Source organism: Herpailurus yagouaroundi, unplaced genomic scaffold, assembly GCF_014898765.1.
Source record: "Herpailurus yagouaroundi ecotype Mexico unplaced genomic scaffold, PumYag 222, whole genome shotgun sequence".
NCBI classification, from domain to species: Eukaryota; Metazoa; Chordata; class Mammalia; order Carnivora; family Felidae; genus Herpailurus; species Herpailurus yagouaroundi.
In genome coordinates this window covers 15,726,012-15,751,462 of record NW_024412453.1, presented here as the reverse complement: position 1 = coordinate 15,751,462, position 25,451 = coordinate 15,726,012, and the positions used below count along the sequence as shown (strand labels likewise).

General features: G+C 43.3%; 2 protein-coding genes across 6 annotated transcripts in view; one reads left to right on the top strand and one right to left on the bottom strand.

Moving 5' to 3' along the window:
- Positions 1–11,465, bottom strand: part of GLYR1 (glyoxylate reductase 1 homolog) — a 34,631-nt gene extending 23,166 nt beyond the window's left edge. For all 3 annotated transcript variants that reach the window (XM_040459089.1, XM_040459090.1, XM_040459091.1), the window contains exons 1-4: positions 11,368–11,465; positions 10,292–10,328; positions 8,982–9,061; positions 311–449 (exon numbers count right to left, since the gene is read on the bottom strand). In XM_040459089.1, coding sequence (XP_040315023.1) covers positions 311–449; positions 8,982–9,061; positions 10,292–10,328; positions 11,368–11,405 — 294 coding nt within the window. In that variant the 5' untranslated portion in view covers positions 11,406–11,465. The remainder of the gene's footprint in view (positions 1–310; positions 450–8,981; positions 9,062–10,291; positions 10,329–11,367) is intronic.
- A 147-nt stretch (positions 11,466–11,612) lies between these two features.
- UBN1 (ubinuclein 1) overlaps positions 11,613–25,451 on the top strand; it is a 39,190-nt gene continuing 25,351 nt past the window's right edge. For 2 of the 3 annotated variants that reach the window (XR_005785686.1, XM_040459088.1), the window contains exons 1-7: positions 11,614–12,301; positions 16,599–16,886; positions 20,579–20,665; positions 21,217–21,312; positions 21,667–21,801; positions 22,515–22,618; positions 23,332–23,770. Coding sequence is in view for 2 of the 3 variants with exons in the window: in XM_040459088.1 (XP_040315022.1) it covers positions 16,638–16,886; positions 20,579–20,665; positions 21,217–21,312; positions 21,667–21,801; positions 22,515–22,618; positions 23,332–23,770 (1,110 nt within the window). In the remaining variant the exon portion in view is untranslated. Of the gene's footprint in view, positions 12,302–16,598; positions 16,887–20,578; positions 20,666–21,216; positions 21,313–21,666; positions 21,802–22,514; positions 22,619–23,331; positions 23,771–25,451 lie in introns of all 3 variants that reach the window. The other variant, XM_040459086.1, reaches the window with a different exon arrangement.

The following is a 25,451-nucleotide window of genomic DNA, read 5'->3' as shown; positions in this document are numbered from 1 at the left end:
CTAGAAGCTAAGCCCTAATCTTTAGGATATAAAAGAAGAGAGAAATGGCTTAAAATACTTAAAAGCTGAGATTCTTCTCCTGAGTCCAAGTGACTTTCCTAAAAGCGGCAATCTATTTCAGAAAACTCAGCCGCATGCATGGAGTTTCAAGGTGATTGGCAAAACAAGGATACCTTAGAAACAAAGTGGTGTTCTCTCCACTGGCGTTTCGTAAGAATAGAGCTTTGGGTTTGGGCAACAGTTAATCTGTCAGTTACTGTGCCCAAACAACCAGTCTGATGTTGGCATAAAGCGAGAATCAGTCTCTCACCTGGTCTTTCCCTTTGGCTCTCCGGAGGAACTCTTCAACGGCATCCACAGCTTGCTGGAACCGTTTTCCCTTGTTAATCTTTATCATTTCCTCCTTGTGCGCATGGTATGGCTTTAGCTGTTCCACTTTGATCCAGGCACTAGCAGAAAACACACACAGAAAGCATATGATCCACAATGCCTATGCCAGAAAGTATCAAATACCTCATCTCAACAGAATGCAGATATCGGTTTGGTTTACCTGGACTTTGAAACAGGCCTGCCATTTTTTTTAAAAACAAGTTATCGACCACCCCAAACTCTTGGGGTGTTATAAAAGCAAGTTTCCTGAAACAAGTCAAGCACAACCACCACCACAAACAAAACCAGAACATCCTCCACACAAAACTGCAGGTTATTTATGTGCACTCTTGTTCACCAGCCTACCACACTGAACCACACACTGCCTGCCACTGGTGGAGGGCAGAGGTGGCCCGGAGATGTTCTTCCATTCTCATCACAGAGCATCAGGAAGCAATATCAACCACAGCGACACCACCACCCAGTCGACACTCACACCAGAACGACAACCTGCCAATCATCTGAGAATCAGCGATGCTCCCAAGGGTAAAGAAATGCAGCACCTGGAATTTGCTGCTGTTACAGGTACCTGTTCATAAATGACAGTGTCCGTGGCTGCTAAACCACACAAAATGTGTGACATGTGATTTGGAATGAGGGCAGCATTCGTAACAAGAGGTCTTTAGAGACCAGATTTTGCTCGTGATTAAAGGCAGAACATACCCTTATGATATTTAATTTTTAATTCCCACCATCAACATAAAGCACATGAAAGTAAAAAAGCCATCTATCGTCACTTCTGGAATATCTAGCCTGCCACACTAACCTGAACAAATCTGTCCCAGCTGGCTTTCCTGTGGTTTCCCTAGATGACATTCAGCTTCCAAGCACAAACGAAATGATTTTTATGGGCTTGGCGAGGTAACAGTAACTTAAATGTTTCTTCTGTGTAATGCTCATAGGTTTCATGGTATAACCTTCTGAAAAAGTAGGTTGGGTTAAGGAAAACTGAGCTATCACTCTGACTTAGGGGCCTCTCCTTTACCAAAAGCTAGAGAATATTCACTAGTAACAGTAAAAGGGTTACCTCTGTACATAAAAATAGTGTGACCAACACACCAACAGCCACCTATGCTTTGAGGGTCATGTTAATAACTGTGACAATAGACCTGTACAAACACAATAGCTGTCGGGCCATCAGCCTGCAAATATGGCAGCAAATCAGGACTAAGCAGGATATCTATGGCCAAACCCACAGAGAATGGAACGATAAACAAGGACTCAGACACGGTCTTGCTGTATAGAGCTCCAACCAGGTGAGATGAGCAGATACCTTCCAGTGACCAACTCAACTTAAAGTCTGAAAGTTGACATGATAGAGCCAATTGGTCTAAACTATGGGGAGGAAAAATGGAATTAAATTTTGCCCTTACTTTACCTGGCAAATAAACCACTGAACAGACCCTCCTGCTTCTCCCCCCTTTTAGGGTTTCTAAGGATAGAGCAGATGCAAAGCCAGACAAGCCCTGAAAAGCAGGTTAAACTGTCATACTGAGATGACACAAATGTCAGTGATAAGCTTAAAGAGCCTCTGGGCTCTGGACATGCCTCTTCCTTCTCCAAGCCTCAGGTTAGAAGCTGAGACCTACACAAGTTCCGATGTAAGACCAATGGGGTGGTTTTTATGGAGCCCCTTGAGATAAGACAGTATGCTCCAGGCATCCTAATCCCTGCCTCCCTCTACCCCACATGAACCTCCAATTCACAGAAATGGAGAGGTAAGGACATCTGGAGGAAGCACCAATAACCTATGCCTATTTTTTTCATTGAAGCATTTTAAGTGGATTACTGATTTCTGCCAGAATGGTATGGTGAAAATTCCATCCATCCTGAAGACTGGCATTTGAACACTAAAATGAAAATTTCCTGACCATTTTTGAAAGTGAAAATGGTTTGCTAAATGAATGGAGAGTATAAACATGACTTCAAGAAAATAAATGCAAGAAATATTAATCTAGTTAAGAAATTAGTGTGTTGTTGAAGCGTTGTGTCCCATCAGAGAAACCGTAAATAAAACTCCAGCTCACCCGAGCCCTACGAGGATTACCTCTTGAAAGCAAGCCAAATTGAAATCACTTTAGTCATCTGAATAGAGTTTTTTCTCTAAAGGCTGTATTGCAAAACCCTCTCTCCTTAAAGAGTATGCTTTTCAGCTGGAACTTCAATAATGTGCCATTCTCCAATACACTGAGGCCCATCAGCTGGGCTTGGCATGCAACTGGTGCTCAAGAAATAATCACTGAGGAAATGATGCCTTCCTGGCACATTCAGAGGGGCTGAAACGCTGGCCTCTTGGTTAAATGTTGTCAGGCTTTGGTGGCCCTTTGTGGTTGTTGCTGTTGTCTGTACGTATTTATTATTATTTTTCATGTTTATTTATTTTTGAGAGAGGGAGGGGAAGGGCAGAGAGAGGGGAGAGAGAATCCCAAGCAGGTTCTGTGCTTTCAGCATTGAGCCTGATGTGGGCCTCAAACTCATGAACCGCAAGATCATGACCTGAGCCAAAATCAAGAGTCGGAGGCTTAACTGACTGAGCCACCCAGGTGCCCGTTTATTTTTAAGAGACTTCTCTTTCTGTGACATAAGCTATGACTTGTGATTTCTTTCCCATCATCCTCCCAATGCCTAGATGGAGCAGGACCTTTTCTGCCTGATTTGCTTATAGGCTGAAAGTCAGAAAAATCAAGCTTAGTCAAGTGGTGTGTCAAGTACAGGCCTTCGCTTTTTATATACAAAGAAGTTAATTACGCTGTTTGTAGTGGCAATCAGTGAGGTCATTACTAAGAACAAAACAGAAAGTCTCTTAAGACATGCGGCTAAGTGGAAAAACCAAGGGGCACAGCACTGTGTGTAGTATGCTATCACTTACGTAAAAATAAGGAAAAAGGAATCTGTAACCTCTTGATTCTGCACACAGTACTTCTGGAGGGACATGCCGTAAGAAACTAGTATAACTGGAGGCTCACAGGCTGATAACTGGGTGGCTGAAGGATGGAGATGAATGGAACCCTTTCACAGTTTATAGCTCGATTTTGCGGGGGAACCATAAACATGTATTATCTTTTTTTTTTTTAAGTTTATTTATTTTGAGAGAGAGAGAGATGGAGAGAGAGAATCCCAAGCAGGCTCTGCACCAGCAGCACAGAGCCCGACACGGGGCTTGAACTCAGGAACTGTGACAGCATGACCTGAGCCGAAACCAAAAGTCAGACGCATAACAGACTTAGCCACCCAGTCTCCCTAAACATGTATTACCTTAAAAAAACAAATCAATAATAAAGGTCACTACTATAAAATATTTGCTACTCTACTCAGGGGGTTTCCCCCACGATTTCCTTGTTTGTAGGTTTGCTCAGGTAGGTAGCTACTGCCTGGTTGCAGGTGTAACTGTCACTGTACCTGTACCACGGCCAGGAGCAGCAAACTTACCCTGGTATTCTGATACGCCTCCTATAAATTCTTTTCATTTGCAAATATAAACCTTCCACTACAAGCCACCCTCAGATTACACGCTCCATTGAAAATGAATTTAAACACCTCACGTTTTCAAAAACTTCTGTAATTCTGACCTGCTTTACTCTTAAGTTAAAATCACATCATGTAGATATCACATTAAACATGTTGCTCTAGGACCAATCTCCAAAACTCTCACATATGTGTCTCAGACTTTGCAAGACACGATGACTTGGGTGGAAGTAGGATGGAGAGAGAGAACAGGTACATGGCGAGCACAGTCCAAGGATTAGAACAAAGATGGGGTCAGAAGACGTGGGTCTGCTTCTCCATCTGGTTGGGTGTGTAGTACCGAAAAACCAGTTCTGTGCTTTCCCCCCAAACACCTTACACCAATGAAAGAGGCTGAGGGTGACTGGTAGCTGTTACAGGTCCAAGCCTAAGTTGCTCCGAAATCACAAAGAAAGCAAACAAACAAAAAAACCCCCACAAAGAAAGTTAGAGCTCCTCAGTTAATTTCAAGTAACGCTTATCATACAAACATCAACAAAGACTTGCAGATAAGACAGATTTAGAAGATTCTGTTTTCAAACCTTGACAACATTCCCAAATGCTAGATGAGGCTTTCAAGCTGCGCTGCCCATGCCAGTATGGCCAGATGCTTCTTTTGTGCCAGACTCTTTAATTCTGGTGCATGACACCTGCTCCTGGAGTCGACTGTCTCAGCCACGAAGGGAGTCACCTGCAGGATGGATGCTGGTGCTGGGAGAGGAAAATCTACTCAATGCTCTCTAGGATAGGGACTGTCCAGCCCTGGCAGAGGGACAGTGCTGGCTCAGTCCAAGTGATACCCGGAGCAGAGCACTCACTATCCTCTTGGCTCCGTTCTCCAACTATGACACAGTGTTGGATGTAGGGAAAGTGGGCCAATCAGGTGCCAGGAGAAAAGAAAAAGGGATGCTCAGATAGTTCCAATATGCTATGCTTTTAATGACCAGCTACGGGTTTTTCTCCAAAACTTACTTTCATACTCACACACTTCATACCTTATATCTGGCTTGATGTAAAAAGTACCTCAGGTTGGGATCCTGGACATCTTATCACTTAACTCCACAAATGTCCTGCCTCTCAGTATCTATGTTTGTTAAAAAGAGAGAACCAGAACAAATATCCTATTCATTTCTTGAAAGGGCTGTTGTAGGTTCAGATACGAAAACTGCCACAGAAACTCACAGGTGGTCATTTGGGATCTACCCACTTTTGCTGGCAGTATTCTCCTGAACTGTTTGTTTCTGGGGGTTTTTGAGTACCCACAAACTAAATGAGCTCCCTCCATTCTGCCATCCATGGCGGCTGATGGAATTTTTAAACCCTGAGCTCGGTTTCTATTTTGATGGGCAACCATCTGTCCAGGGTGGGCCTCATAGGCCTGAGACTTCATCTTTGGGAGCGGTCACCTGGTGGAGTTGTCAACGTTAATGCTGAAGGGATTCCTCCTTCTGTATTTCCGTGAAACAGAAAGCGACCACAGGTAATTCCCATAGTGGCCATCCAGGCTCAGAGAGCTGAATCTACCATCTTACTAAGTCCTTCCCCTTACGGGGAGGCTGGTCAGGAAGGTCTGGTCCTCTCTTTCTAAAGGCATGTCAACACAATTTGTTAGATGTTTTGACAGAAGTAGGGAGAGAGAGAAATTAGTTTTCTAAAAGATTGAAATCTTGGTTTAAGGGGCTACCCTTCTTACTCTTTAATAAAAATCCTTGCTAGCTAAAAAAAAAAAAAAAAAAAAAAAAAACAACCTTATCCATGAATATTTTTTCCCATATGTAGTATGTCAGTTTTGAAACTGAACATCGCTGACTGAATCCTATTACTCTTTAGGAATTTAGGAACAGCACCATGGGGTCAGACCCTATCCACCAAAGTCAGGCCCAGGAACCAACAGAATCTCTAGCCCAGGTTGTGCCAGGAGAATATGGACCTCTCCCTGACATCAAGCATTAAAGGTGAGGTAGATAGAGCCCAATTTCTTCTGGAGCCACTTATGGCCCTGCCCTGTACAAAGCAGTTCTCATCTCTAAAAATCCACTCGTACTTCCTGTCTAAACCACTTCTCAAATGTCTGTTTCCAACAGCGCTCCTTATGCATGCCCTAAACACAAGTCACCACAACACTTGCTCTGCTCACACTGCCCTTTGTTGAAATGTCTGATGATTGATGAACACAACAGGGTTTACCTCCTTAAGGCCATTCATCATTTGATCAATTCTGATTGTGCTCTTTTCCAGACTTTGCTTTTTCGAATGAAAGAATCCTACTCTTTGATCTGATTTGGTCCCCTTTTCTGATCTTGATGAGATCCATCAGATCCCTTTGGGAGCATGGACTGCACTGCACACAGTACTCCTGGCAAGGCAAACTTACTGTTTTGTGCTCGAAGCCTTTTGACCAAAAGAGGAGACCTGGCTGAAGTCCTTAGGAATTTCCAACTCTTAGATGCCTTTCTTTTCAAATAGATTCTCTCTCAGTTAAGTTTCCCTTACTTAAAGCCACCCACTTTTTACCAGCTTGTCTCTTGTAACACATCTCTACCCTGACCTGAAGTTTACTAAACACTTGCCGTATGCCAAACCACACTATGAGCAAGTGCCGCTCCTTCTCCTTCGTGACTGCAAGGTAGGTAGCATCACCCCCACATGTGGGCAAGGACACAAAGGCTTGGAAAGGTGAAAAGAGCTTGCCCAAATTGTAGGGCAGGTACAACTGGCATGTGAAGGCAGAGTAGGCCAGCATCAAATCCAAACTCCAAATACTTTCCCCAAAGTAATTCCCTGGTACCCAATGGTCTGGACACTTCACCTTCAGATAACGTAAAGACACTAAATAACATTTGCTGATCACTGATCACTAAGAACCCTTCTCCCTTCAAAAGTGCTTGGAGATCCTTACCCTTTGTTTCCTTTCATTGTCAACCGTCTGGCCACAAAAAGGTAACATGTTAGCCTGTGGTAACATAGTTTTTAAATACCATTTTAAAAAATAACAACAAAAAAAATTTATTTTGAGATCGAGGCTCACAGAAAGAGAGGGAGACAATCCCAAGCAGGCTCCACGCTGTCAGCACAGAGCCCAACACAGGGCTTGAACTCACAAACTGTGACATCATGGCCTGAGCCGAAATCAAGAGTCAGATGCTTAACTGCCTGAGCCATCCAGGTGCCCCTTTTACGCGAATTCTACCAAGGGAGTCTGAAAAGCTTAAAGATATTATAGCTAAGTTGCCCCAAATCCACTTGCTCATGAATCCCCTCAAAACACTTTAGTTCGAAATCATATCATCTCCACCACTACTAACACCGTTAGATTATTTTTGTGTTTGGTAAGTGTATCCTTCTCACTGGCTTCACTTGTATACCTGGTTAAGTGCTGAAATACACTCAACTTCAATTTTCTGTCTTATCTGTAGTGTTTGTTATACAGAAATATCAGGTTATTCTTCTGACCTTCCAACATTTTAAAAATTGTAAGAACACAAAGGCTTTTGAGCCTCTTGTAATTTCATCAAGCCCCCACTTTCCATGAGTTTCCACTTTCGTTCTACACTTGTGTGCATCTTCGTTTAGCTAACCAATTGGACCAACCATACTGTCTCGGTTATTCTCAAGTACCGTTCTTCACTCCAGGTGGGGGCCTCCCTCTGCCCACATATCCGATTTAATACCCAGTTGTTCATGGTCTTCCCACTGCCTGCAATGCCTGACTTCTTGCCTATTTCAGTTCTATCCATCCTCCATAGGTGGATTCTAATCCCATCTCTTCCATCAGCCTTCATTGACCTGCCTGTTCTCCACTACTCTTTCCTTGTTCTAGAACGCTTTAATAATCAATCACCCATATCACTCATTCTGCACATATTCCCATCTGAAATGTTTATGTCTTGTTTCTTAAGTTCCTGAAAAGCAAGCGCCACAACATTCACTTTTCTCCAGAAGTTCCCTTCAGTGTCAGAAACTCAAATTTGCTAAGAGAACAATTAGCACTTGTTTTATGCATCAGGACAATCTTTCTCGTCAACTCAATAGCATTACCAGAACATTCCTGCTTGCAGAGTGTCTCTGGCTCTCACAGCTCTGGGCCAGTGACTCCCTTAAAATATTGTCATCAAAAGGTTGTTTTGTGACAGAAAACAGGGGCTGAATATATGCATAGATCTGCATGGTGAAGGTATACATACCATTTAAACTCTCAACTGGGATAAGCACCCAGCATATAAACTCCAGAAAGAGTAACACTTTATAAGAGATTTTGCTATAGAATATCATATATCGCTTTGTAGGAATGTATATTTTAACCACTGGTATTAGATTCCTTAGGTCATACACACACACACACACACACATTTTTCAAAGCCAAAGCTAAACTTTTCTCTAAGAATCTTAACTAGAAATACAGCTACTTAAATCAAACCATCTAGCTAAATCCAGGTAATCAGACCCATGTAATAATGAGAAAGCTAAATCAATGGAAACTCAAGTTCCATTTTCCCCCTCACTGTGACCTCTACTGCCTATCAAAGAATCTCAAAAGAATGGTCCTGATTTCAACTCTAGGACAGATCTGGTTAGAAAAGCTCTACTGTTACAATATTAGAGAAAGCCATCTAGTTTTACAAATGAGAACAGAATTAAACAATTACTCCTCTTAGAATAAACAAGATTTTAGTTTCCAGTGTATACCTCATACATGAACCACAATGATAAACAGCCATTAAAAGAGAACCAAACGTGGCCCTTATAAAAGGAACTGCCTACGGAGTTGGATAAAAAGATGTGAAAAATTATCTTATTGTGATTACCATATTAAGAAGATGGTGAATGCTATTTCTCACTTGACTGACATTGTTATTGGCCCCAGAACAATTTCTATGAGCTAAGAATAGCATCTTTTATTTAGGTATTTAGGTATGAAGCCAGAACGATATGCCATTCTGACAGACTACGGTAAAAATGAACTAGGGTCCCTAGAATATTCCTGCAAGTAGCTCAGATCCAGGATAATGCCCAAAGGGAAAGTGAAACTCTTGATAAGCACTACTCACTGATCTTCTGTTCCAAAAAACTTCACAAAGAAGCATTTCTTTCCACGCGGTTTCTTCAAGTCTTTGGGTGGATTAACAATCTGGGGAGTAAAAGGGAGGAAAAAAAGGTTTTTCCGTACCTCTAAGTTGGTAAGAAGAAAAATGAAATAAAAGAAAAGGAATATGCTTGAAAAGAACCCAGGGCCTAGTGCATGTCCAAATCTGGCACTTATCTACTCAGATGTATGGAAATGTGCAAATATTCTAGGAACTTCTAGAATACATCTACCATGTAGTAGGGTTTGGTAGACAGAAAATCCCTTTCACTGCAATGGCCCTGTTTTAAAAGCAGTTAAAGCTAACATCAATGTCAACTCCCCCAACCATGTGACCCTTAAATCACTGAAGAAATGCAGAGAACGTTCTTAAAAACACTTCTGTGAAGTAATAACGTCAAGTGATGATTACACTTCTCATGGTAAGCATCGGGTATAGAATTGTTGAATCAATACCTCGTACACCTGAAACTATTGTAACGTTGTATATCAATTATGCTTCAAAAAATAAAAATAAAAAAGCCTGTGTAGGAAGAGTTGAGACAGGTAATAATGACAATGAAGGACAACTGAGGCAATGAATATGCCATATTGCAAAGAGATAGTCTAAAGACATTTCCTGGGCTCCTAGCAAGAATATAAAAACAGAACATTTGGAAAGCTATGACGGATCGCCTCATGCAAAATCTGGAATGCCAACTTCTGCAAAGAGGCACTGGAGCAGCACATATGGTAACATGGAAAGAAGATTTAAACTTAGTTGGGACAAAAATACTTTGACTTTTCACTAACCTACATTTAGATTTCTCTCTTCCTGGAGAATTTATTTTCTTCTCCTTTTGTTACATTTAAGTGTAAAGCTAAATTCAAATTAAAACTGATTTCCAGGATTAAAAAACTTCACCAAAACCATCTCTGATTCAAGAGATAAGCATTTACTGCAGATTAAATAACCTGGTTTATATTATATTGCCTTTTCTAAACAATCTGAGAGTAGGAAGAGAAAAACTCTGAGTGTTGATTTAAATAAGTCCAGTTCAGGGATGCCTGGGTGACTCAGTCAGAAAAGCATGGGACTCTTGATCTCTGGGTGGTGAGTTCCAGCCTCAGATTGGGTGCAGACATTACGTGAACAAGTAAATAAGTAAATAAATATTTTTCCCCCCAAAGTAGGTCCAGTTTAACTAAATGCCGAAATTTGAGGGGAGCACATCTTACATTCTCACCTCCTCACACCCAACTTCAGATGTCTTCCATTAATAGCAAGACACTCACCTTTCCTGGCCAAGGAGGATACCGGCCGAGTTTCCCCCTAGAGAAAACACAGAGTCAGCATTTGCCCTGGAAAAGCCAGTCCATCTCCTTCAACCCACTCAGCATGAAATTTATTTTCCTAACTCTCCACCTGCACCCTCAAGTGCCAAAACAAAAGCTGGCAAACAGGAGTTCTTAATTTGGCTTCCACAGCTGGGCCCAAGAAGCCCAAACTCTTCAGAAAGAGAATGCAAAAGTGCCTAAGATTTGTGCATTCTTTTGGTGACAAGGAACACAGAACAACAAAACCAATCAAGAGTCACTTGTCTAAGAGCCTCCCCATGACAGGGGTTGGGGGGCAGTTTGCTCTGTAAACACACACTTCCCCTTACAAAGTCTGGTTTAATTCACCGCGAGACCAGCCCGACTTTGACAAATGCTAATGGAAACCTTCCTCTGGGTCGAGAAGAGAGCTACGTCGCTCGAGGGAAGCGGCGACGATCAGTCTTGGTTCGAGCGGTAGTCTGAGACACAGAAGCACACCACGAGAGGCACCCAAGAAGGCACTGGTCACTGCCAAGCCTTCGGTCGTAAAGGAGAAGTCTCCCTTCATTTCTTCACGGGGCAGCGCCAGCAGTCCTGTTTCGACACCCGTGGCCAAGCCGCCCGCACAGGTCGATTCCATCGCAACGGGAGTTTTGACGGGCTTGCCCAGGCGAGATGGCCCCGGTGGCTCCCCGGTTCTCCCGCTTTCCGGGAAGCCTCCGCAAGACCCCAAGAACCCGGTGTCCGCGGGAGCTGTGCGGCGCCGGAGACTCCCTTCACGGTGTCCGCCGGCGTGCAGGTGCGGAGCGAAGCCCTCCCCCGGGCGGCCTTGGAGCTCAGAGCCCGGCCCGCCGTGGCCACTCTCGGCCTCAGTCCCCCGGGGCCGGGCTGCCCCTTCCGCCCGGCGTCGCTCCCAGCGCCGGCACCTCGTCTCGCCCTCTCTCCGCAGCCTGGAGTGCATAGAAAGGCAGCTCCGGGGCTGGCCGCGAACCCCGCGCCCAGTGAGGGAGCTCCCCGGCGCACCTCGCTTTACCCTGGCCGCCCGGACTCACCACACCAAATCGCCGAGCCGCAGACTCACAGCCGCCATCTTACCACCCAACCACCGCCGACGCACGGGCCGCCGGGAACATCAGGTCGCCCCGGCGCCGCCCATTGGAGTGCGCCCGGCCACGTGACGGGGACCGGCTGTCACCGGCCACGCCGCTGCTCTGACGTCACCGCGACGGTAGGGGTTCATTGGCCGGCCGAACGGCACGTGACCCGGGCGCCGCGGTCTCGGCGCGCCGGAGCCCGGAGACTCCCGGCTCCTTCCCCCTCCCTCCGGCTCGTGACAACGAAGCGCCCGCGGTCTGAAGCGGCGGAGGCGGCGGTGAAGGTGCTGCCGGCCGAGTGCGAGAGGGAGCCGGCCCTGCGGCCCGCCCTGCTCCTGGGCTCCGGCCTCCAGCCCCCTCCCGTCCGCGTTTCCGTTACGGCCGTTAGTCTGGCGCGGGGGCCGGCCGTGTCTCCACTCCGGGAGCTGCCCTGACGGACCTCGGCGCGGCCTGGAAGCCAGCCTCCGCCCGAGCCCGGGGCCCGCACCCGGCGGGCTCTGCGTGGCCTCTCCCGGGAGGGCGGACGGGTCCTTCCGTGCGCGCTTTCTAACGGCCGGCGTCGGAGGAGCGGACCGGAGCCCGCGTCCGCCTCTCAAGTTCTCCCGGGGCGCCCGAGCAGCCCGCCGAGGTCCCGAGTTGCCCGACCGACGTGGAGCCGGCGTCTCTCCGCTTCCTCCGGGGCCGGCGCGGCGGCACGGCCGGCGAGGCTCCCCCGGGCGCGCGAAGACCCAACCATGGGCCGCGGAGCGGGCCGGCCGCCCGCCGGGAGGCATGGCTCGGGGGCCGGCCGCTAGCAGCGCCGCAGCCCGGGCGCCCGGGCCGGCATGAGGACGGCCGCGGGGGGACGAGTGCGGCCCGTGGGGCCGTAGCCTGCGTCGCGCCGGGGACAAAGGTGCGTGTCTTTGTCGGGACCGGGCTCTCACGTAAGCCTTGTTGTAGTTTGACACTTTTAGAGAAGTTGGGAGTGGCTGTTGTGACAACAGGAAGGCAAATGCTCGCGTAGTTTCAGTATGTGAAAACCAAGTCATTGAATGGGGAACTTGTTCACATCAGTTCAGCACAGGGCCCACACACACATCCCGGGGAAAAAATAAAAATGTTTAGAAAGGTCCCAATCTCAGTTGCAGACTCCGAGTAAGTCTTAAGTGTCTATTTAAGAGTTTTTCTTGAGTCGCCCTCTGCTTGAAAAGGTGGCAGATCCACACGCACCTCCTGTAGGCGTTTTCGTCCTACAGACTTTGGTTTCAAGAGTGTTTTGTTTTTTTGTTTTTTATTGAGTTGGCTTGTCCACAACCTGGTATTTTTTTAGACTTCGGTTTCCCTAAAGTGCCGACAATTAGTTTCAGGAGCTGTCATTTACTGTTTTGTCCTAAGGACAAACCGATAATTGGAAGCACATTTAAGATTCCAGGAAATGATTTCATAAAATTCAACATATGTTCTTAATTTAAAAACTCTCTTAATTTTGAGGAATTGAAGGAGATCTTAATGATTTGATAAAACATCCGAATTTTAAGTCAACATCACATTGGACCTAGAAGTATTCCCATGAGAGTCAGAACATGGTGAAGAATATATGTTTAATATTATTCTGGAAGTTTTAGCCAATGCAATAAGACATGAAACAAAAGTAAACACTTCAGAAAGTAGACAAAATTCTTATTTCTGGGGATGATAGGACAGCCTTTTGTGAAAAAAAAAAGTTAGGGAAAGCCATTAAAATAAATGAGTTTAGTAAAGAGACTAAAAAACTAGCAAAAAAATTAAGTTTTTCTTCACTGATAATCAGTTTGAAAGTACAATAGTTATAAGGATGCATATTAAAAATATATATTTTCTGAGAACCGAGATGCAACAGTTAGTATTTCTTGGATAATTGCCAGTTGAAGTTTTTTAAGAAGGATGTTTGCGTGTGTACAATATTGTGCTTTTATTTAGATTGATGTTCAACTTGTTAAAGTTGACTATTTAAATACTTAGTTTTTCTTAAGCCTTTTAAGTTTTACTTCCCTGAATTATTCTATTTACAAATTTAAGAATAGAGATGTAAAGAGTATTTGATCCTTGACAGAGTTTCAGTTAAGGTACCAGTTTAACAGATTATATTCCCCTAAACAGTGAACTTTTTACAGTGTTTTAAACTACACTTAAAGTCCATATGTTCTCTCAAGTACTTCAAACTTCTAAAATGGTGAACTTATAAACTTAATAGTAAAATCTTCCCAAAGACCCAACTCTTGTATGTCTGATAGCTGTATAAATCAGTTTTAAATGAACACTTTTAAACTTTTGTTTAAGCATTTCAAATTAAAATTGTAAGTCTGACATTTCAGTCCTTATTATGTCTGATTCTCTTAAATATTTCACATAATTTAGTAACAACTAGCAAGCAGTTGTCATGATTATAAGATATAATCCAAACTCTAACTTCAAAGTGTTAATATGCTGTAGGTTTGATTTACTTTAGTCTTATTTCTGTAACTTCTTAGGCCTGCAAAGTCACACAAGTGAGAGAAGCAGTTTTACCATCTAAGTGAATGAAGTTACAGTATGTAAAATGTGGATCATGATAAAGTTACATTTAAAAATTACTGCCTGGGGGCACCTGGGTGGCTCAGTCGGTTAACTGTCAGACTTCAGCTCAGGTCATGATCTCACTGTGCATAAGTTCGAGCCCCACATCGGGCTCTGTGCTGACAGCATCGAGCCTGCTTTGGATTCTGTGTCTCCCTCTCTCTCTGCCCTTATCCCATTCATGGTGTGTCTGTCTCTCTCCCTCTTTCCCTCTCTCTCTAACATTAAAAAATTTTTTTTTAAATTATTGCCTGGACAGGGACCTGGTTGCCCTCTCCAGAGTTAACTTCCTATATCCCATGTGCTACTTGACAGATTGCCTCCCTATAGTGAGACTCCAACTGCTTGTGTCAGTGGGGGATCTTTAAGCCTCAGCTTTCAGCTGTGATTTATTTTTACAACCCAGTCCATGATGAATGTCCTGGGAGCCTTGAAAGTTTCTTTTAGGGGATTTCTTTTCAGTATTTTAGTGCACAATGGTTTTTTGCACTGCAAACCTGTTTTGCTGCTAATCACTTGGCTGTCTACTTAGAATTATTATTACTTTTTTTTTTTTTAAGTTTATTTATGTTGAGAGAGAAAACATGAGCACAAGTGGGGGAGGGGCAGAAAGAGGGAGAGACATAATCGCAAGCAGACTCTGCACCATCAGCACAGAACCTGATGTAGGGCTGGAACTCATGAACTGTGAGATGATAACCTGAGCCGAGATCCAGTTGGACACTTAACCAGCTGAGCTACCCAGGTGCCCCTTAACTCTTCATTTTTGGATGTTTTACTCCCTGGTCTTAGAGATCACAATTTTTGGTCATAGTAGAAAGAACAAATGCTGCCTATGGACTAGTATACATTCCTATGTGTGGATGTGTATGATATGTGTAAATCTTCCTGAATTAGTCACTACTTACTCGTTACTGTTAAAATATAGTGAGCTTTTCTTGGGAACTTGTCAAAATGATTCTAAAATTGATCTGAAATAATAAACAGGCTGGAATAGCTAAGTATTATTATTTTTTTAATATGAAATTATTGTCAAATTGGTTTCCATACAACACCCAGTGCTCATCCCAACAGGTGCCCTCCTCAATACCCATCACCCACCCTCCTCTCCCTCCCACCCCCCATCAACCCTCAGTTTGTTCTCAGTTTCTAACAGTCTCTCATGTTTTGGCTTCCTTCCTCTCTAACCTCTTTTTTTTTTTTTTTTCTTCCCCTCCCCCATGGTCTTTTGTTAAGTTTCTCAGGATCCACATAAGAGTGAAAACATATGGTATCTAAGTATTACTTTTAAAAGAATAATAATAAAGATGAACTTTGGATTGAAGATATTAAAATACACCATAAAATTTTTCACAACAGTGTAGTACTGGTTAAACAATGTCCGGTTTTACTGTACTAATCTGACAGGTTGGATTTCAGTAATAGATCTTAGGATGTCAAATACATTTCTACACACTACATGTCAAATCAGCATTGGAAAGAAAGGTTAGTGATAGATGCTGGGAAGAAGGCAAGTTAGAATTCAACATGTAAAATAAGTTTTTTTTAATCATACGTCACTCAAATAAAAAAACAGTAAATAACATCAGGAAAAAGTATGACAGGCATTATATATCTATGAGATACTGAAACGCTTACAAGTCAGTTTTTAAAAATCACAGTTTTGACAGCCATTCCCTTAATGCTGGATATTGAGGTGGTTTTTATCATTTTTCCTAGTCTGCAATGAATATCCTTATTATCATGGTAGAAAGTTCACAGAAAAAAAAAAGTTCATACTAAAGTATGAGTGTGAAAAAGGAAGACATAAGGTTATACAACAAAGTACACTCAGAAATCTCTACATATACATGTGTTTACGTACATACATGCACGTATGCATACTTACATATATTTATATAGTATATGATTATATTCTGTAAACCCTTACAATTCTGGGCTTTACAATCTGTTTTGACCGTTCCCAAGCAGCTTTGAAAGTCTTTGGCATGTGATAATTTTTCACTTTGCCAAGGCCCAGTTTTGGGTGGAAGAGGCTGGTGTATTAGGAAATGAGCTGAGCCAGATTTCTCTTGAGACACTTGTTTTTTGCTTATCCCAGAGGAGGCAGTACCTTCTGTGAGCTGTTGAAAACTTTGTCATTGTGAAGATTGGCTTTTAATGAAAGTGTACTGCTGGTGATGAAAGTATAGAGATCTTAAGAAAGAGATTATTCTCAGCCAGAAAAAAAAAATAAGTATTGGATAAATTAAATGAAAAATATTCTATGGTGGTCTTTGCAGTTTTAAGGATTCTTTAAGGCTCTCTCAGCATGGATTCTCTAACAGCAAGGATCCTTTGACTAGGTACAGAAAAAAAGAGTGGAAGGAAGTATGCTGAACACTGATTATCTCTGAATGATAGGATTTGGGGTGATTTACATATACATATAAAAATGTTAATTTAAGATGAATAGTAATTGAAGCAGAAAAAAGCACTAAGTGGTAATTAAGGTCAATTTAACAATGGATTCTTCTTGACAATGAAATTCTTTTAAGCTTAAATCTGTATAGTTGAAAAGGAAAAATCATTTTTATCATCTTGGTTTGACCTGGCCCTTCTTTTAATGTTAACAGAAGCCATGCAGTGACACCCGCTAAGACTTGTCGGTAGCCATGTCGGAGCCCCACAGGGTCCAGTTCACCTCTCTCCCAGGTTCTCTGAATCCTGCATTTTTGAAGAAATCCCGGAAAGAGGAGGTTGGGGGAACAGAACAGCATCAGGACTCTGAGCCGGCTGCAGCAGCTGTTCGGATTACACTCACCCTCTTTGAGCCAGATCACAAGCGCTGCCCAGAGTTCTTCTACCCAGAGCTGGTGAAGAACATACGAGGGAAGGTGAAAGGCCTTCAACCCACAGACAAGGTACAGCCCAACAGCCTCAGACTCCATCTGCAGATAGAATGCATGGGACATCCTGTGCAAATGGGTCTTCTGGAGGGTGGAAGCAAGACTTGAAAGGCTTTTGCTGGCCCTAGATGACGGCATTCAGCCCCAAGCAGTCACAGGTGTGCTCGTTTTGCCTCTGGCTAAGAAAGGATAGAATTCTTTGTAGAACCATGACTATTCATTCACCGACTGTTCATTGACTGGAATTTTGTGCTGGACATTTTTCAATGAAATCTCACTCTGCCTAGTTAGCATAAGGACGGACCAGAAAAGACACTGATAGCTCATCTCTTCTGAACAATGATATTCTAGATAGTTTATTTACCTGGATGAATGGAAACCTATTTTTGTGGGAGTTTTTTTTAATTGTCATTTTGTTTTATTTGCCAGAATTGGGTTGTAGCCTTCAGGTCTTGTGAGAATCAGTGCGGTTTCTTAAATGTTATTTATTTATTTATTTATATTCATAAATGTTTATTTATTTATTTTGAGAGAGCTAGAGAGTGAGAAGTAGAGGTACAGAGAAAGAGGGAGACAGAGGATCCCAGGCAGGCTCCACACTCACCACAAAACCTAATGTGAGGCTCGAACTTGCAAACTGTGAGATCATGACCTGAGCCGAAATAGAAGCGTTGGAAACTTAATCGACTGAGCCACCCAGGTGCCCCTCTTAAATGTTTTTTAAAAGACCTGTTTATTTTCCTGGCAGATTTGTTTTACTTTTTAGTATGAAACTTCTCAAGTAAATACAGAATAGGATAATAATGTAATAAGGCCCATGTACCCATCACCAGCTTTAGCTATTACTAAAGTTTTGATAATTCATTAACATTGTAAAATTTTTTAAAAAGATTTTACTGAATTATGTATATAAGAAAAATGCATATATGATAAATTCACAGCTTGGTGCATTTTCACAAACTCAACACACCTAAGTAACCAGTACCTGGATTATAAAATGTACCATTTTCCAGGATACCAGAAACCATCCTCCTGCCCTTCCAAAATCCTAGCTAAAATACATGGCCCACTGCCATGATTTCTGACAGCTTAGATCAGTTTTGCATTTAAAAAAAAAAAGATTAACTTTAACTTATTTTAATGTTTATTTTTGAGAGAGAGACAGAACGTGAGTGGGGGAGGGGGAGAGAGAGGGAGGGAGGGAGAGAGAATGAGAATCCAAAATAGGCTCCAGGCTCGGAGTTTGATGCGGGGATTCAACGCGGAAATGGTGAGACCATGACCTGAGCTGAAGTCAGACGCCCAACCGACTGAGCCATCCAGGCACCCCAAGTTTATTTATTTTTGAGGGAGAGGGAGTGTGAGCAGGGAAGAGGCAGAGAGGGAGGAGACAGAATCCCAAGAGGCTCCGTACTGTCAGCACAGAGCCTGATGCAGGGCTCACACTCACAAACTGTGAGATCATGAAGCTGAAACCAAGAGTCAGTTGCTTAACTGACTCAGCCGTGCAGGTGCCCTTGGGTGTGCACGTTTTGTATTTTATGTAGATGGATTCCTACAGTGTGAGTAGGAAGTAGGTGAAGATCACTAGCACCTACCCTGGTGCACTGTGCTAGGCTCTGAGGCAAGGGTTAGTGGGGTCCCGCACTTGGAGTATTTTGATCTCTAGAGTGGCTCTTAGTGAAATAAGGATTAGCCTAGTACCTGGCTCACAGGGTGTTTGAGGTTAGAATGAGATCATGTAGGCAAAATTTCTAGCAGCAGAACTTAGTGGCCAGTGCTCCTTCAGTCTGATTCACTGTTGTGTTGTTTGGGTTGGATGCCTTTGGTTAGGAGCATTGTCTACTTTCTTTGCTCAGATAAAAATGTGTTTCCTTGATTAAGATCAGCTTCCATTAGCTGAATGAAGCCAGTAAGTTTGTGCCAAAGGTCAATCTTTCATATTTGGGCTAGTGGGCAAGATGAGGAAAAATAATTTCAAATCTACGCAAGGTTCCTTTTCCAAAGTAGGAATTGGATGATCTTCCTTGAGAGGAAGAGACAGTAGCAGAGATTGATTAAAATCTTTATTTGTGGTCTCAAACCAAATTAGTAGATCAACTGAAATTAGAATACCAGTACTGTGATTTCACCTTTCTTGGGGGTCCAAGTGCCCTTCTCTATTAGAGAAAAATTTATGGAGCATACACAGAGAACTTTGGATTCATTTTCAGGGGATTCACTCTCCTGGCCTTCAGATACAGAATTCCTGAATCATTGTGTCTACCCTGTGGTGTTCAAACTATTACGTAACCTGACAGATTCATGTATTAATTCATTTGGCATATGTTTCTTGTAATGTAAAACTATTGTGTTAGATACTGAGGAGTATATAAAGGTGGAGAAGCCAACTATCCCAGCCTCAAGGGAACTTTCAGTCTCTTAGGTATTTTAGAATTATGCCAACATAGGTAACAGGTGTTACAATGTGGTAATTGTTTAAGTCTGGTACAAATAAAGCACTGGAAGGCTTGGACAGAGGAGAGCTTACATCCCAGAGGATGTGTTTGGACAGAGCTGGACTTTCATATGTTCAGGAAGTAGTGCTTTTGGACCACTACTGTTTGCAAGGCATGAAAGAGTACACATTGAATCCAGGACTGCTCTATATTGGTAGAATTTCTTAAGATTATTTTAACGACTTAAGTTATATGTGAACATTATAGAAAATTTAGAAGATACAAATGAGTGCATGTTTTAAAGACCACTCATTTGTGATGCCTGCATCATATGTATGTTCCCTCTTATCTCATTATGCACATATACCCTTTATCATTTGATCTTTTATGGGTGGGTTGGATTTCAGGAGGCAGAAATGGGAGACTGAGGCAATTGAGTTTTGTCTTCAGACAGGCATCCAATCTTTAGTGATTTTGGTCTACTCTGAAGGCTTAAATGTATTTGATACGAGAGACTTTTATTAAAATGAAGGTTCCTTGCCAAAGAAACCTAAGGTCCCAACTCTGGAAAACGTACTTAATGAGAAAAATGCAACAGTTTACAGAGTAGAATTAAACTTTGGAAATTCATGTGAAAATATTTGGAATGTATATTGATATTGGGAGGAAAGATGAGATTACTGATCCATCAAGATAAGCTTCTAAGGAACGGGAATGCTATGAACCTGGGTTTGACTTCTGGTACCACTGAGGGAAGTGCAAGTTCATACCACTCTTCCAACCAGTAAGGCAGAATAGCTCTCAATAACTTGCACTATTTTCAGTGGGTTCTTAACCTTTTTGAGCCATTAATTGCTTTGGAAGTCCAATGAAGCCTATGGACCTTCTTAGAATAATGTTTTTAAATGCATAAAATAATTTTTAGGAGTACCGAGGAAACTAGCTATATTGAAACACAGTTCTGTGTAGGTTGAATATCCCTGAATACAGGCCCTTTGCCATTTTTGGAGCCCTCTGGGACCTAGTGCTATGGTGGGCCATTGTAGTCATTCAGTTAAGTTTCATTGAATCACATGAATGGAAACTTGACTTTAACAACTAATTAAACAGTGATGGGACAGTAGCATGTTTTTCCCTTTTCTGAAAAATAGTTGTTTTTATTCAGTTTATAGGTATTGAGTAGTCAGTACTACAGTCAGGTATTACAGATAGGGTTGTGGGAATTTTTTTGTGACTCTTTTTTTTTTTTGTGAAATGATCTCTTTACAGAAGAAAGATCTCTCAGATCCTTTCAATGATGAAGAAAAGGAAAGGCATAAAGTGGAGGCCCTTGCCCGGAAATTTGAAGAAAAATATGTAAGATTTCTCTCTTGGGCAACAAAACAACCTCACTGAGTGGGAGAGGTTTCCAGACATTTTTATGTTCCTTTAGTGGATTATCACCTAAACAAGTGCAGAGGTTGGAGAGAACAAAATGCGATTATTAGATAAATGCATGAAGGTACAGAAAATGCATGTGGCAGGCAGTAGTGTATGAAGCTAAATGGATGAATGAGCAAGAAGGGCCTTTTACTCCTAGAATTTATGCTTAGAATAAATATTATGATACAAAGCATACAAAGCCACTTAGTTCCTTCTTCTGTCTTAGGCCATTTTGTGCAGATAGAAATCTATTTTAAAAGGTCTTCAGGGAACGGGGTGTGGGGTGAGTGTAGGTGTGTGTGTGTCACTGTTCCACGCTTTACAACCTTGAGTCACTAGTTGATGGAGTTCAAGGCGGCAATTAATTCTATGTATCAAAAAAAGCGTGTGACCTTAGAATTAAACATTAAGAGGGTAGGCCTCATGTTATATGTTCTTACCACAGTTATACATGGAAAAAGCACATGACCTATTTTAAATTTTAGGGTGGAAAGAAACGTAGAAAAGATCGGATACAGGACCTGATTGACATGGGGTACGGTTATGATGAATCGGACTCCTTCATCGATAATTCTGAGGCGGTAAGTCCTTACTGAAAATGTCATTGGAACCACCTTAGCTCCTACTGAAGACCGCCTGGAGGTGGGAATGGGGTCAGTGTGGGCATGCCTTCAGTGTGAAGAAGAAAGAGCTGGCCTGGTGAGAGAGGGAAAGTGACATCCTCGATCTGGCCTTGATTCCCTCACTGGAAATGGCCAGATCGATCCAAATACCCTTTAGCTTGGACATTTGTGGTTGACCAGAAGCAGGTCTTAGCATACTGTCTGAAACGTGACAGAACACCACAGTCGTACCTGCTCTATCAAGACCCACTCTGCACCTTTGGACTTGAGTACCAGAAGGTGTAGCTGACCATTTGTTTTCTCCCCCTTCAGTATGATGAGCTTGTTCCTGCTTCTTTGACTACAAAGTATGGAGGATTTTACATTAACTCGGGAACCCTGCAATTTAGACAGGCATCAGAATCTGAAGACGACTTCATTAAAGAAAAGAAGAAAAAATCTCCAAAGGTTAGAACAATACATGATTTTGGATTTCGGAATTGCTTTTTTCTACATGACTTTATAAGATCAGTAGGTGACTTACCAGAACATGTGCTGGTTTAGGTTGGCTCAGGAGATTGGTGGAAAGGCTTGAGCTGTGCCAAGGCCAACAGGTCACTTCTCATACCTGTAGTTGGGCAAGGTGCTGTGAACCTGGAGCTGTCTGTGCCTGTGTCCCAGCGGGCTCAGCAGCGATTCATTTCTCAAGGTGGTTTTAGGACAGGGACTAGGGCAGTGAAGAGTGTGGAGTGAGGGGAATTTGTACCAGCCTTGCTGTGTCTCTTCTGTGGACATGTAGAGGACTTCAGTTCCCAGGGCTGTCACCCCGACAAAACAAGTGAGCCTTAAGATAAGTTTATTTTGAAATCTACCTACCACTGCTTGTGTGTTTACAACAAGATGTAGGGCCTGCATACAGCTTACTTGAAGTAGAAAAGTTTCAGGCTACAGAATGGCCTCTTGCCTCAGCCCTGGGTGCTTCCAGGAGACACTGTCAGTGGGAATGCTGTGTTGACCTGCTGCAGGTCTGTGGTCCAGGGACTGGTCTGAAAGCTGTTGCTCTTGAAGGAGGTGAGGCAGCTCTCAGGATGAACCCCGGGCGGAGCAAGGCCAGTGCTGTGTAGTGCACTTGCTCCCTGAGTTAGGGAGCCGTGTAACTGTGCCTTGTCTTTAATTCTCAGAAGCGGAAGTTGAAGGAAGGTGGTGAGAAGATAAAGAAGAAGAAAAAAGATGACACTTATGACAAGGAGAAGAAATCGAAAAAGTCCAAGTTTTCCAAAGCCGGGTGAGAGGCAGCAGCTTCTTTGCTAGGACGAAATCTGAACTGTTAGGGCAGGACACCTGGGAGCTGACGTGCCCTCCTCCTCACAGCTTCAGAAGAGGCAGCAGGGCTTGGCCTTCCGTTCCCCGTCATGCCTCCCACAGTGCCACCGTGGGCAGTCAGTGCTCTCACATCTCTGTGTGTCAGACATCGGAGTTCGCTCTGTCCCTTTGTCGGTGTTGGCAGCTATTTCTGTCACTGTGTGACTGCTGATGTTTCTTGTTCTCTTGGGCACCCCTCCTCTGCCCCAGTTCTCCTTCTGTCTCTGCCACTTCCCTTGTCTTCTTTGGTCCTGCTTTCTTCACCTCACTCGGTCTCACCCCAGCTGCCCTTCAAGTTGCTGCTGTTCTCTGCTGCTCCTGCTTTTTCCCTTTAAATATTTTTCTTGCCCCCCACCACTTTTTTGCAACCTTTTATTTCAGCCTGGCAGTGGTTTTTAAAAACACATCGGATATTTAGCATTCTGTGACATTGTTCTGCTAACCTGTATTAAATCTCAAGCTTTGGTCCCAGCAAGAAGGAGCTCCATATGCCAAGAGGAGGGAGGAGGACTAACAGGGTGGCCCTGTGACTGAGGTTCCTGGAGACAGTTGCGCTGGGAGCAGGGGCAGTCTCTCGTGAATTTCCCTGTTGAGGTGTGCTGCAGCTTTCGTAACCAACTTTTTCCTTGCTTGCAGCTTCACAGCCCTCAATGCCAGTAAGGAGAAGAAGAAAAAGAGATATTCTGGGGCTTTGAGCGTTAAAGAGATGTTAAAGAAATTTCAGAAGGAGAAAGAAGCTCAGAGAAAGAGGGACGAAGACCATAAGCCCGTAGCGGTCTCGTCGGCGGAAGCTCAGGGCCTGCGGGAATTGGAGGGCACCTCTGACCCCTTGCTCTCGCTCTTCGGCTCCACTTCTGACAACGACTTGCTCCAGGCGGCCACTGCCATGGACTCGCTGACTGATTTGGACTTGGAGCAGCTGCTCAGTGAGTCTCCAGAAGGAAGCCCTTTCCGTGATATGGATGATGAGAGCGATTCCCTTGGGGTGGGACTGGACCAGGAATTCAGGCAGCCCTCTTCCCTCCCCGAAGGCCTGCCCGCGCCCCTGGAGAAGCGCGTTAAGGAGCTGGCTCAGGTATGGTGACACAGAGTGGCCGGGCTTTCCTGGAAGCAGTTTGGGCAGATTGACACTGGTTCTGCACCACATGAAGCTCGCTGCCCAGAGCAACCCTTAGTGAGTTGGCAGTTTCGGTGTAAGCTTTTCCAAGCTCTCTTCTCCCGAGTGAGGAAACTGTGTAAGCTCTGACCATCAGGCATCATTTTTAGGGCTTTCATGGTTCTTTCACTCACGAAAAAAAAAATCTTTCTCCTAGGGGAATTTCTTTCCATTTCCTGCCTGTCCGTTCCTTCCTCACAAATGTCTTTCCTTTGGTGCAGTAGACGCTAATGTTGGCAGCAGGCAGCTGAGGCACAGATCTGTCATTTTAGTAATTAGGTTTTGAAAATTCACAAAAGTTTGCAAGTGTATGTTAAACCTAGGGTATGTGCTTAATTGCCACTGGGTTTCGTTGCTCCCTGGACTTGCCCATCATTATTGTTAGGTAGCGATCACAGGACTACCTAATGAACGAGAAGGAGCTGAACCTTCATACTGTCTATGAACCGTTAAGAACAGCAACGGTCTTTGGGCTATAGCAGCCCTTGGCAATTGGGAATTGATTTCTAGAGTGTTAAGAATTGTCAGTTCAGTTGTGTATTACTGACTATGAACCAAACATAGATCATTAGTTATGATGACTTGTAGTTAAGGAACATTTTACTTTGGGCATCCTGACTTATAATGCAACTGGTGGCATCAGACTTTAGCTTAAGTATTAAACTAGTGGTTCTCATAGCATTTCAGAATTACTCTTCTGTGTAATATCCCTTGTGTTTTATGGCAGGGTAAAATGTTAACCACTGGTACAATGATTTCTTGTTTTGAAAAAGTTTTTTAGCACAACAGATGAAGTAAATCAAATGTCTTACTCAGATCCCTAGTTCTTCCTCATTCACCTGTGTGCAGTGTTCTCTCTGAATGTGATGATTTAAATGAATTGTGTCATGTCAGCGTTTCAGAGAATATCTGAATAGGACGTGTAGGTGGAAGTAGTCGAATCTGAACTTGGCATGTTTGAGCATACTGTTCTGTGTTTGCTCTCAGAATTTGTTTAAAAAAATTACTCTTGGTCATTCTCAGTCCTCCGGTTTGTAATCTAATTCTTTTGTAGCTTCTGAAAGTCTTGTTAAGTAAGTTGAGTGAGGTACGGCAGTAGCCAATCGTGTTTTTAGAGAAAAGTCAAAAACATTCTTGGATATGCCCCGCCACCCACCATAGGTAGTGTTCTAGTCTGATAATTTAGACTGATTATATTGCTTTCTTGGAAAAAGATGGACAAACTCCATGGAAACAAAATGGCTTAATATGAAGCAGCATTGGGTTGTGATTCAAGAAAGCCTCACTTTCTGGAGTCCATTGGATGGACCCTGAGCAAGCTGTCCTTCCTCAGTGACTGCCAAGTTCTCTCTTGGGACAGTGGAGACAGGGTTCTGGACCCTATAGATACGGTAGGCTTGGTTGGGTTTTGGTGGGGAGGTGGTGACCAGGACAAATTGACATACTGAAAATGAGCATTCATATGTGAGATTGATACTTAAGTCATCACCTAGCTCTTCTACTATAAGAGCGTTAAGAACGTTTGGGAAATGGGATAGAAAATGGGGATTACCCATCATTCTGCCAATCCGAAAATTATTCTCAATTTGCATATTCCTTT